Consider the following 14344-nt stretch of genomic DNA (forward strand, 5'->3'; position numbering starts at 1 on the left):
ACAAATACCAATACTACACATGTCTTTGATGCCTGAGAGTTACTTAGAGGGGCTGTGGTTTCCCCCACTTCTAGCAGCCCCTGCCACCTCCAGTATTCTCTGGAGCAACAATGATCTTATCTCTTTTCAGGGTAAATACTCTGAAGCCATTTAGAAGGAGTTCTCTCAAGTTTCCTCTTCAACTCCAAACTCACCTCCCTAAGGCCCACTTTCCTCCCTTCATCCTTTCACTAGATTCTCTCCCATCCAAAGGGTAGTAATCTGTGGATCTGTGGCTTGAATTCTTCCCCCTTTACATTCTTTCTATGGATCATCCCCACCACTTCTTTTTCCCTCTTTGCTTAGCAGTGGTATCTTACACTATAATTGCGACTTCGACTTTTTGCTTCCCTCTGGCTATAGACACACTCAGAAAGAAAAAAATAATAATGGTTTTCCTTGATCCTGTTATGTCCTGCACTATCCAACGTTCTTCCAGATTTCTCTAAATGCAAGGCTACACCCTTGCTTCTCGGAGAGCTTGTCAGAAACACAGATTCTCAGACCTCCTGCTCAGCATGTGCACTTCACACAAGGTCCAAAGGCGACTAATTAAAATTTGAGAAACTCTGGTCTATACGGAGTCTGCTTCTACATTAAAAGTGAAAGTGAAAGCCCCTCAGTCATGTCCAATTCTCTAGGCTAGAATACTGGAGTGGGTAGCCTTTCCCTTTTCCAGGGGATCTTCCCAACCCAGGGATTGAACCCAGGTCTCCTCCATTGCAGGCGGATTCTTTATCAGCTGAGCCACAAGGGAAGCCAGAGAATACTGGAGTGGGTAGCCTATCCCTTTTCCAGGGGATCTTCCTGACCTAGGAATCAAACCGGGGTCTCCTGCATTGCAGGCGGATTCTTTACCAACTGAACTAACAGGGACATCAACTTAATTTATTCTCCTGAAATCTTAGCCTCAACTTCCTCACTCTAACACTCCCCCTCAAAGTGAAACTACATTACAAGTTGAAAACTTTCATTGGACTATCAGGCTGCAGGTTCCTTGATCTCCCTATCACGCCCCCTGCTCGCTCCTTCTTTCTAGTTCTCTTTTTTGGCCTATGTGACACCATCCTATCAAGCAGCAACATTTCTATGACACCAGTTTGCAAACATTTACTGCTGAGCACCTATGCCCGTGTCCTCCACAGAGGATAACACACAGCTCTGCACGCCCAGGGACCGTAATCCTGAATGCCTTCCTAACAATGAGGAAAACAGGAAGAGGGGGACATTTTTGCTGTTCTTCTCTGACAAGTTTTGGTACTGGAAGCTCACTTCTAATGCATCGTCCATATCAAATACTCTCCCTTTATCTAAAGACCTTCATTACTAATTGCCCCCTTCCCCCACAGACCTGTGCTTCCTTTCCTTCATTTCCTCCCTGTACCCTCTGCCTCTCTCATCCTTCATTCCCTCTTGCCTCTTATTTCTTGACCTTCCTTAGGATGTACAGTATCTTGAAACAGAACTAATACTTTTTGGGGGGTCATGTGTCACATGGAATCTTAGTTCCCTTACCAGGGATCGAACCTGCACCCCCTGCATTGGAGAGTCTTAAACGGACAGAGTCTTAAACATTGCACTGTGAAGGAAGTTTAGGAACTAATAACTGAGGTCCTTAAACTGGATTCTCAATGTAATCTGTGGCTGAAACCTGATAAGATACATAATTTCCCTTCTCATCTTTTTCCTCACTATGTCTCTGACGGTGATTTTCTTTGGCGATTAGAACATATCAGCAACCCCATTTTAATCCAACGTTTTGCCAGATGACTTTTCTATAAAACACGGTTCTCACCTTCTACTTGTCCATTTAACGTCTTTTTTCCTCTTGGACCAGCAGCTCCAGACAAACAATCCACAGACTTCTCTGGAAGCCTCTCAGAGATACTCTGCTAAAATTAATGTCAATAATGAGTTGCATGAAGATTTCCTAATCCCTTTGGAAGAAAATACCCGACTTTTAAAAACTGCCTACTTTGAACCCAGTTAAGACAGGTTTTGCCAAGATCCCGTAGCTGCTAAGTAACAGAACTGGCTTCAGAATTCTGAGGAGAATGTATGGCTTGAAAAGAAATATTTAATGGAACACAAGATGGGGCTAAAAAGAAGGTCAACAACTTTTAATCTAAAATTCTCAGCTCACAATTTGGAGGACACTGAAAAATACAGTGTCATCTTTTTCTTATCACATATTTCTTATTTATTTCCATGCTATGCAGGACCTCATCCCTCAGCATAACTCAAGTCAACTTCTACATCCTAAATATGAAAAAGGGAATATAAAAGTAAGTCATCTTTTCAGAATTCAGATTTAACAGAGATATATTATGTATATTATATTACCTGTAACATTATATACAATTCCATTTGTCTCTTCACTAATTCACATTCAAAAACTATTAAAATGGCTCTTACATTCACGACCTATGCTACACACTCCAGGAGATGCACAACTGTTTCCTGAACTTCACTCATTTATACTGATACAGGGTCTATAAGATGAATATTTGAAGGAGAATAATACAAAATCTCTGAATTCTGAAGTTTCAGAATGTGACACAAGGACTTTGAGTAGGTTTTTTAAAAACTACAATAGAAAAATAAATCTGAGGTTGTACGTTTTATCTTACAGTTATTAAAAGTCTCTGCTCCTACAGCTGGTTATTATTTTAGGCAAAACATGTATTCTTCAATGAGATGAAGAGTTGGGAATATCCTCTTAATAGAATGCTTTAGAAAACACAGCGGAATCCTTTTATAATATGGATTTTGAGAAACAGAATTTTAATTTCTAAATCTCCATCATATCAACAATTATTTTAGTCTTAATGCAGAGCCAAAACAAAACAGAGAAAGAAAAAATTAAAAAAACCACCCTCCTAACAACTCTAAGAAACCAAAATAAAGTGTCCGGGGGGTTGGGGGCAGAAACTAGATGATATAGGCTATGTAGTTTTGGAACTGAAAGGCTCCAGGAAGATTCCATGATCATTACAATAAGGAATTACGTCCACTAAAGATATCATTATGAGTATTACATAAGTCATGTCCTTATGGTTTAAAATTCACAGAAAGACTCTTTATCCTTGACCAAGGATATTTCCTTGGTATTTCCTCCACTGTGGGAAAGCTTTTTCCGATACGATTCTTCTGTCACTATGTATTTTTCAGCCCATTTTTTCCTTCACCCCCACCTTCCATATTTATCAAAGTAAAAAAAAAAAAAAACCAACTAGTCATATGTTTATAAAATAGTTTGCTCTGACCAATTTTCCACTGCAAACAGAAAACAGTGAGAGGGACACCACTGCTGAATTTTAAGAGTAAATGCTACAGGAAACTAAATTCAGAGCACGAAAACTAATTTCACAACAGAACGCTTTACCTTGGTTTCAAAATCTAAGACTTCATCATTTGATGTAAGCCATAAATCATCACCAGGTTTGCTGGAAAACCTTTACAGCAAAAACAGACAACAACAATGAGTGAAAACATTTTTTTTAAACATATTTTGATGTGGACCATTTTTAAAGTCTTTATTGAATTGGTTGCCATGTTGCTTCTGTTTTATATTTTGGCTTTTTGGCCCCAGGGCATGTGGGATCTTAGCTCCCCCAACCAGGGATTGAACCCACACCACCTGCATTGGAAGGAGAAGTCTTACTAAGCATCTTAACCACTGGACCCTCAGGGAAGTCTCCAAAACAGTCTTTAGTTACACCTGTTTCTGCTTCTATCTTTCCCAATCTATGAAATATCTAGTTAAGGCTTATTCTTAGTTTCCATAACAAAGAGTGACAGCCGATATACTGGCAGAGCCTGAAAATAATTTGTTTTCACCAAGTCCTAATAGGTGAACTTAAAAATCCAATTGATCGACTGACATAACTTTTGTTTCCCCAAGCTGGAATAAACCTGATGACTTAAAACAAAGTGGAAGGATAAGCTGCTCCTTCTCCATTGTCTGTCCCTGGTTCAGAGACTAATCTGTGTCCATCAAAAATGGCAGTCTTGGTTCTTCAGCAGGGGAAACACTTATTGAGAAGGTCCCACTTCTCCCCTTTACTCTAAAGGGAGTGCAATGTCTAAAACTTAAAATGGACACAAGTCAAAGAACTACATTATATCTTTAGATTATATGCTACACGGGTACTTCTCAATCTCTGCTGAGGGACACAAGAGTGGGCATGGGAAACAGGCAGGCCAGCTGTCAAATCACAGGTCAACTCACTTTAACCATGGAATCACGGGTCAATTCATCAACCTCCTGAACCACAGTTGGCTAATTAAGTAAAAGTAGGACACAGCTACTTTACAAAGCTGCTGTGATGACTCTAGGAGGTCACAGATGTTAAGCACATAATGCAATGTCTGACCCAGAGTAGAACACTCAACAAACATTAGTTTCTTTTCCCCGTGTTCCCTTAAACATACAATTTTAAAACATCCATAAAATCCTACCTGCATAGACAGTCTTCTTCAGAACTCTCATCCACTATTAAAGAAAAAAGCAAGACATTTAAAATCAACAAAAGTATAGAATATTAAAACCTCAAGACTGATGCTCTGCTTAAAAGTATTCCTTTGGGACCATACCTGGAGCCCACACTAGAGGGAACAGTGATTGTACTATACTCGCAGGCCATTAATGCCTAAGAATCACTCCTCTCCTTTATAGTCATCGAATGCAAAACAAAAAAAGAAGAAAGAACTGCTTTTACAATGACAATAATCCCAACCAAACTGTAGAAGACTGACAGAAAATTATATTATACCATTAATAGAATCAGTGCGATAAGCTGACAAGAGCACGCTTAAACAGCACAGTGTTCCTGGACTTCCACTGCCTGGAGCAGTGAACAGAGGAACAGGTGTCTTGCTGGGACATAACACAACTTCTCTGGCTCTTCAGTTCAGGATGAAAACGCCCTCTCACAGGGAAGCTTGGTCTACAGGCACTGAACTTCAGAGCGTGGGAAAACATAGGAAACAAAGTTTTCCTGGCCCTATTTCCAGATGCAAGAGAAGTATGAAAGATGTAGTGATTCCAGATTTAGAAAGAATAATCTCTTGAAAGGGAGGTGGGGGAGGGCAAATGGGTGAAGGGGGTCAGCTGGGTGGTGGGGATGAGGACTAGACTTGTGGTGAGCAGGCAGTAGGGTACACACAAGCTGAACTTTAAAAAAAGTTTTAAATATATATATGTGTATGTATATACACACATACACTAATGTATTTAAAAAGAATCTCGTGAGACTATGTCCTTCCACTGCTCAAGAGTATCTGAATCACATAGAGCAGGATGGTCCAAACAGTCCTGTGTACTAGTGAGGGATATCATTATATCAATCCTCCCCATTATATGGCAAATGTTGACAGAAATCATGCTTCTTCAGGTTGGAAGGCATACATCATCAGATCCGAAGCTGATGAACAAGGGGAGGGATGGAAGGAAGGAGGGGGTGATGGACTCCGGTGCTCTTGGACAACATTTCACATGTGTCGTCATGATTTGATGCTGGAGGGATGACTCACATGCAGTGAATTCAGGGGGAGAGGAGTCCTGGTAGCTCGAGCCTGGAGGACAGGGGCAGTGATTTTTAAATGTTTGCACCCTGTGACATCAGAACAATGCTTAGTACATAAAAGACATTTGACAGTTATCTGTTTAGTGAACAAATGAACAAATAAATAAGCATGTTTTCTTTGAAAATTTTGTTTAGAAAAATACAGAAAGTAACCAGGGACAACTCTATTCTATTCTGAGCATACTGAAAACCAAGATTCTAGGTCATCTCTGTGTCTCCTCTGACGTATTAAACCAACCTACGGTTCTTTGATGGAACTGTATGTTTAGTCACCAAGTTGTGCCCAACTCTTGTGACCCCCATGGACTACAGCTCACCAAGCTCTTCTGTCCATGGGATTTCCCAGGCAAGAATACTGCAGTGGGTTGTCATTTCCTTTTCCAGGGGATATTCCCGACCCAGGGATCGAATCCATAACTCCTGCATTGGCAGGCAGATTCTTTACTAACTACTGAGCCACCCTTTGATTAGACAGAGGTTTACTAAGTTAAAGGTGTCCTCAGACAGTTTGTACGATGTGCTAAATGCCACAATGAGGGAACCTAACATTGTTTTTGTTAATGTGAAGCATTTTTAGTGCTTTTATTAGAAACTGCAGTCTCAAGTTCATCTATTTGAATATCTATTATGATAATCTTTTAACTGATGGCAAGAGAACATCTTGTTCTTTCAAAACTATACTGTCATGACAATTATCCAATACAGAAGTAAACATTTGGTCCTAATGAAGTCAACCTATCTCACTCTTTTTGGATCTGTAAGGAATGAAGTTGGTAATAGAGACCTTGTTGGTACAATAGGCAAAATAACTGGTTCTCAACCAGGCATTGCTTTTCTGCCTTCTGTACTATTGGTAAGTATCTTTCAAAAATAATCTCTCACTGGTATGCTGCACACTGGCTCAGCTTTGCAGTTCTTATTGTTTATCATTTCTTAGCCTACCAGGAAGGGATTATTGAGGTTCCCAGTTTTAATGATGGTAACTTTTTTAGTGAGATTAATCACTACACAGTAACTAATAACTATTCATTCATTAAATGTAAACCATTTGTAGAAGTTAAAGTTCACTTTCATAAGAAGTCCAATCTGCTATAATATGATGATAGATGAAATATATATCATACTAACTTAAATTTTTTTTCTTATTTACACAAAGATCTAATGTAGGGCCATATTAAATACATGAATTTCTTTTCAGACAATACTGTCTCTGATTTTAAATTACCTACAATTAACTTCTTCAACAATTCTGAATACTAGACTATTAAGAAATTAATTTAAAAAATAAAATACACATGCAATTTACACTAACTTTTTCATAGTTCTTTCATTATTGAAACTTCCTCACTCCTACTTTTTCTATGGTAGAATCACCAAGAGTAATTCTTTAGCAGATGACATACCTGGGTTGCTATTTTCAGGAGGAGTTTTAGGTCTCTCTTCTTTATATGCAGAAATCAGTTGGCGAATGCTATGCATTAAAAATGTAATAAATAATATTTTAACACTAATATGAAAAACAACATCAAATTCTTAGATCATATCATCAGACAAGGTCAGAGATAATATCAAAACTTCAATTGTCCCATACATTTCAAGTTTCTAAGTTCTATAAACTTTTATTTAGCATGTATTTAAAGGAGAAAGAAAAGGAAGATGAAGTAGTCATGAACTGAGGGCAGTATAGCTCCGTTAATTAACTAGACTTAGCCTGGCATATGAAAACGCTCTCGAACTTGGAAATCCTAGCTCTGTAACCAGCTGCTTTTTGTTCCTGGTTAAGTTGCTTCTTTTCACTTCAAAGTCTTCCTCTATACAACCGTGATCTTACTGCCTTATTTCACAAGGGGATTAAGGAGAATTTAATGAGCTAATATGCCCCCCAAATGCTTGGAGAAACAAAGATTAGAATAATTTGTTCTCAAACTTTATTGCTGGAACTACTTTGGAATTCCAAGTAAAACCCAATTTGTGTTTTTTCATACATTTAACATTCAAGGGTTGCACGAACTGTTATTAATTCTTTGTGGTTTGTAATTTAGGGAATCTCAGCTCTTATATAATGTGTACCTTAATTTATTTATAAAATATGAACTCACCACATTAGATAACATAATTAGCCCCCATCACTGCAGCTAATCACACCAAGAGCTAATCACAATCAAGACCCGGCCTGGACCACTACTCTTCCTTCTCTACCTGCTCAGACTCTGAACCAGCAGATCTTTCTGACAATGATGCTTAATCTCCATGATCATCTCCAATTTACTTGGAAGACATATTCCTACTCCTACAGTAGATACTGGCAAGTCCTAGACAGGGCTTACCTATCTGAATTCAACGATCTTACTTGAGATTTAGGGATTTCTAAATCTGGTGAATGGGTTCCTTATGAGGCAGACTCTGAAAACATTTAAGGTGGAGGCAGATACAAACCCTTTGGAAGATTTTTGTTATTACAGGAAACAGATCCCATGAGGGGCCAACCGTAATTTTGGAATCTCAGGCGAGCCAGCAGCCACTACCCTAGGAAGGATGACGGGGAACCTATGACCTAAGAAAAGGTGCCCCCACAGGACAGAAAGCTGCCTTGAGGTTCAGGTCTAGAAACCAAGGAGAAAAGGAAGTCTGTTCAATCCCTGCAGGAGGACTTGAACCTCTCTGACAGCCTAAAATGGTCCCCACTGATATCTGCTAGCAGAAAAGATAAATAAGACCCTCGACCGCACCTCATCGTGAAGATCTAGGCTTACACGTGGGCTCCACATAAGGCTTCTGAGTGTGGGGGAGAAGCTAGGAGGCCCAGCTGCCACAGCTGGTGCTTTGCGACAGTGACTTGAGCTACAAGCATACATATGAGAACAAAGAAGCTGTGACTCTGAAGTTGACGTGTGCATCACCATGAAGACTGGGGAACCTGGACCCGCAGGGGCAGCCTGGGAGTAAAGGTCAATTGTCAGCTGACTGCAGGACGAGTTTCTTTTTTTTTTTTTTTTCTTCTTTTAAAATGATTTTATTAAAGGTCTTTATAGAGCAACATCCAGACTCCAGATCCAGCTGCCAAGGAGACCCTGTCAAGACTAGTTGTAGTAGCAGTGCTGCAGCAATAGAATCAATACAAGCAACAGAATGATGAGAAGGAATTATTTTTTTCCCTCCAAATGACGTGTGGAAGAGGACTGTCTCGTTGATCTTAGGGAATCCGCGGGGTTCTTGGAAAATTCAAGCAGGAGCAGCATAGAGAGAGGCAAGTCCTCAAGGGAAAACACAGGATTTGCTGCTGAACTGAATATTTCACGACCCAAATAACTAGTTAGAAATATCACAACTGTGACACTATTTGTACTTCATACAGAGAGGTTACAATGGGAATGAAATGGCTAATGTTAGGCTCTCTAAGGATCAAGGTCTACATGTCCTGAGATAAAGAATCCCGAACCCACGACCACATGTAACTAATTGGCCTTTGCTTGGCTTTCAGCTGATGAGGGGGAACATCTCACCACCATTCCCAAACTGCCTGCACCAAACTGGAGCTCTCACTGGTCAGGTATCAGTAACAGTTAAAATTATTTTTGGCTGCAGTTTAGTGATAACTGGCGTTTTATTGGGAACACTTACATATTAAAGCCACTAATAATAGCATAGTCTTCTGCAGTCTGTCCAAAAACATCTTGAGAAAAGATGTCAACACCTTGCTGAAGAAGAAGACCAACTACATTTGTTGATCCATAATTGACAGCAAGCATGAGGGCTGTTCTAAAACAACAGAGAGATGACTTCAGCCTCAGGAAGTTGAGTTAACTTACTTAAACAACTAATTTGATATGCTTTATCAAGTTAACATCTTGCCTTTCCATGAAGAACTGACCACTTACAGGCTCGTGTTCATCTTTGTAAATTACCTCCAAGGTTAAAATGAAGGGATGGAAAAGAAGCCTCCTGTCCCACTGGGATGGCACGCAGCAGCAGCTACTATTTCAAAAGTCCCTGGTGGGGACTTCCCTGGTGGTCCAGTGGCTAAGACTCCATGTTCCCAATGCAGGGGGCCCAGGTTCCATCTCTGGTCAGGGAACTTGATCCCACATGCTGCAACTAAGAGTCCCCACAACTAGGACCCCACGCAGCCAAATAAATAAATAAATGTTTATAAAAAAATAATAAAGTCCTTGATGGACAAAAAACAATGTTTAGGTCACTTATCTGAGGCAGGTGACTATTTAAGGGATGAATTCCCCATTTCCTCCTTAGTCTGATATATTAGGCTTCAAAGTCAGCTGGAGGTTGGGTTAAGGAAAGGCTACTTGCAGGTTTAAAACAAAAATATTAACAATAATGGGAATAAAAATAGTCATGGTGGCAGTTAATGAGGTTGACAAGCATGTGCTAAGCACTAAATGAAAAAACTATATATAAAATCTTTCTTACACATAGCCAACTTTGAAAGATGCATTACTATTCGCCTTTTGTATCAGGAAACTTATTTGCTGATGGTAAGTAATGTGCCCAATGATAAGTAATGTTAGGGTCATAACCCTAACAGGCAGGAAAGCTAGGAATTGAACCCAGTCTGAACCTAAAGCCCATCATTTTCATCTGTACCATCCACCTCTGACTTGTCTTTGTTAAAGGAACTGTTTATCCAATTAAAGCTGTCTTTCTTCCTCCTACTTGCATTAAAAATGAAAACATCGAAATGTACTAGAAATGAAAAAGAATAAAAACTGATGAGCCCACAGGATCTGGTGACAGTGAGTAATAATGACTTTTTCGTTGCTGTTGTTGTTGTTGTTTAGTTGTATCTGACTCATTTGCAAACTAATAACATCAGCATTCTTCAGAGAAAGTAATTTAATGCAAAGAGTTATCCAAAAGGCAAAATCAAGTCCTTTATGTTTAGTATGCATCTTTTAAAAAAATATATATACACAAAGTAGAGGTTAAAGAATTATTTTAAAGAATTAAGAAATTCAATACTGTCATAAGGTAAACTAAAAAGCAGAATCAATATTTTATAAAGCTAATAAAACTAATGTGAAATCCCTCAGCTACTATAAGATGGACCAAAAAACAAAAAAAGATAGGTTGCATATGACATCAGTCAATATTATAAAGGCATATGAATCCTGCTGTATATTCCTGCTATATATTGTTGTTCATAATTCCCAGTCAGAAAAATTGATTTTCTACCTAAGTGATGATGTGTTGATCACAAACAAATCCTCTTATTCATTTAATCTTGGTATTACCACCCTAGAACAACACTAAGGTTTTTAAAAAGAAAAAGAACAACTGTACCTTTTCAATTTATCAACTGCATGTATATTTGCTCCGTTCTTTACTAAAAACTCCACCATTTGCGCTCTCCTTTCAATTATAGCAAGTAACAGCGGTGTGAGGTTATCCTGTAAATAGAAAACCATTTCTAATGTACACAGTTAACCTATTTCTAAACTGAAATTAAAATCGTGCAATAGATTCTCTGAACTGAAACACATAACTCAGAAGGTAAATAAAAGGGAGCCCCCTCCTCATCCCCCTGTGCACCTTCTTTCTCTTTAATCTGCTCCTCCTCTGGGCCTTCCCTAGTGGTCCAGTGGCTAAGACCTGAGCTCCCAGTGCAGGGGGTCTGGGTTTCGTTTAGCTACTAAATCAACTGCGTATTTTAGGAACAATGCTGAGGCAGAAATATATATTATCTGTAGCATGCATAACCTATCCAAGGATGACCATGAGTAAACTCATAAGGTTTACAGACAGTCCAGTGGGAATATTATTCTCTATATGAACATGCAGACAGAAAACTTTTTTTTTTTTTTTTTCAAAAAACCAAATGTGGGAACACATGTTTTACTGCTTTCTCAGAAATGTCTCCTGGAATTTAATCTTACTCATTCACTCCTCCTTGCTTGTTCTTCCCCAACTCACTCCCCCTTAAGACAGGTCAGCATTAGCCAGATGGTATTTGCATGCAAAATGACCCCTCCCCCACCTTATCTTCAAAGACTTTTCTTGATGACTCTCATATGATTACCTCCAAACCTCCAGGAGGAAACTTCCACAATCCCACAGTTCTGGTCTTTGTCTTGTTTTACTGCTCTTAGTTAAAGATTACAAGATAAGTTACCAATAAAAACATGCTCAGCATTTTCTTGGGCAGTTGCTCTTCTGCAAGCTCTCCCTGTGCTCTCTCTTATAATCTTGTGTGTTTCTGAGAATTATTCAGTGCGAAACCACCACAATCAACTTAAAAATTCTAAATCAAAAAATTCAATCCCATTCTTAAGAGATCCTTTCAAAATATGACATTGATGATTACTTAGATTGTCTTTAAAACCTTGAAATATTTATCAAAATAAACTATAAAACAAAAATTGGAAACTCAAATGCTTATGGAGGAAAAGCTGGTGAACTGAGTAAGTGAAAAAGCCAGGTAAGGCCAGTAAACCCAAGAACACATGCCCCATATCGAAGGGGTGGCCTATGCATGTTGACCAAAGAGTAGGATGGGCTCAAGGGGGAGCAGATTTGGTTCCTGGAGAAGCCTGACCTGCAGACTTCTGCATGAGTCTCCTAAACTTTAAATGTTGGCTCAGTGTGTCGACTAAATGAAACATATCCAAGGGCCACGTCTGGTCTATGGCCCACTTGTGATTTTATGTTTACTTTTTCCAAACAGGTGGATATAAAGCAAATACTTGTATGTGAAACCTTTCCTTTCTTTAGTATCATATGTTTCACAAAAAACACGGGTCCCAATATGTAATAAATACAGCTATTAAGACTCATAACTCAATTAAAAATAAATTCTTTTAAAAAGACTCAGAACTCACACATTAAGAATGTTTCCACTGCCTGTTGAAACTACAATCTGTCTCCAGAATTCTTCTAGATTGTTAATCAAATGGATAATGAGGTCCTAAGACTGCTGAAACTAAATTATTAAAACAATTCCCATCTGTACTGTTACGAACTTCATGGGTTTTAAAGCTCTCATCTGCTTATGCCAGGGATCAGCAAACAGACACACTGCAAGAGTCTGTCCTGCAGACGACACCAAAAAAAGGCTCATGAGTTATTACTACTGCAGTCAGGAAAGCCCTGTTGCTAACAAACATCTGTTGACCTAATGACCTGGATCATAAGAGAAGGTGCAAAATCCTTAAAGGGTCAGACTCTACAGATGAAGTGACTTCGCCATGAGCAAATCTCTAAAGACTTCTGGAATGCCACTGAATGATTAGTGGTTGGAAGGAAAAGGAGTTATTGTTCAAGCCAATAGATATTTCCAATAATATTTTTGTAACTTCTCAATCACAGAGACAGAGAAAAAGTCAAGGCTAATATTGTTGGAAAGGAGGGAGCTGATGGAAGGACCTAGCATTTATCAAACTCCAACTCTTCTAGAGATTACTTTTCTTTCAGATAGGTGCATCTAGTTCGGAGAAGGCAATGGCACCCCACTCCAGTACTCTTGCCTGGAAAATCCCATGGGTGGAGGGCCTGGTGGGCTGTAGTCCATGGGGTCGCTAAGAGTCAGACACGACTGAGCGACTGCACTTTCACTTTTCACTTTCATGCATTGGAGAAGGAAATGGCAACCCACTCCAGTGTTCTTGCCTGGAGAATCCCAGGAACGGGGGAGCCTGGTGGGCTGCCGTCTATGGGGTCGCACAGAGTCAGACATGACTGAAGCGACTTAGCAGCAGCAGGTGCATTTAGAAATTACACTTATTCACTCCATAGTTCTTCATCAAGGACTGTATCACAATCTCAAGGAAATAATTCTAAATACACACGTCCAAGCCTTCCTTGATTTATTCAGCCAAAATCTTCAGAGAACAGCCTAGGCTTATAAATTTTTTAACTAAGTTTTCCCAAGTGATTGCAGTTCACCAGCACAATCTAGCAAGAATAAGTGCAGCAACCACTCCAGTCTCATCTCTTACCCACATGGCCAATTCCTTCTATTACTTGAGGATTTGAAAAAAAAGAAAAGTGTAAGAGGCAAGAGTCATCAAGACTGCAAATTCTTTAATTTTTCTCAGTAAACAGTGTTAGAACAGGGACTGGTAAACTCAAAAGGCAACCTGATCTCATTAGTTATAAACCCCTTACTTTCCATCAAGACATTCTAGATTGGAGAGCAGAGTCTAGACTCTTATCTAAGTGGCTGTTTCTGCCAGAATAGGATAAGATGTCAGTTAATTATTTGTTCTTCTCTCTTATTTCCCACTTAATCGCCACCTGTTCACTGCCAGTCTGATTTCCTCAGAGTCTTCCTAAAGACTCTGGTATCTAGGCAAATTTACAATTCACTCATTCTCTTTCTTAAAATAACAACTATTATCCCTGAAAAGTGAAAAGCACCTTACAGAAATACATAAACTGAAGGGAATAAAAAGCAAAAACTAAAACCTCGGGATTCCGTGGTGGTGCAGTGGCTGGGTCTCAGTGCTCCTAGGAAAGGGGGCCTGGGTTCGAGCCTTGGTCAGGAAACTAGATCCTGCATGCTGAAACTAAGCCCAGCACAGCCAAATAAATAAATATTAAAATAAATAAATCCCCTTCTTGGTATTTCCCAATTGCCAAAATTCCAACTTCACTTGCATTTTTCATTTGCTTGCTCCTTTGCCTTTCCTTTTACCCTCTTAAGACTTGGGCTATGAGAGAGAAATCATGTCTATATAAATCATTTTTCATAAAATGGGAATTTG

General features: G+C 39.2%; 1 protein-coding gene across 1 annotated transcript in view; it reads right to left on the reverse strand.

Annotated features, from left to right (window-relative positions):
- LOC147361219 (ankyrin repeat domain-containing protein 26-like) overlaps positions 1-14344 on the reverse strand; it is a 57582-nt gene that overhangs the window by 37347 nt on the left and 5891 nt on the right. Inside the window, 6 exon segments of the mRNA XM_086335203.1 lie at positions 1835-1931; positions 3425-3494; positions 4501-4534; positions 7031-7098; positions 9249-9386; positions 10926-11032. Of these exon segments, the coding sequence (XP_086191329.1) occupies positions 1835-1931; positions 3425-3494; positions 4501-4534; positions 7031-7098; positions 9249-9386; positions 10926-11032 (514 nt within the window).

Source organism: Bos grunniens, chromosome 13 (assembly GCF_055505025.1).
Source record: "Bos grunniens cultivar Pamir isolate PY7600 chromosome 13, Bosgru_T2T1.0, whole genome shotgun sequence".
Taxonomy (NCBI): domain Eukaryota; kingdom Metazoa; phylum Chordata; class Mammalia; order Artiodactyla; family Bovidae; genus Bos; species Bos grunniens.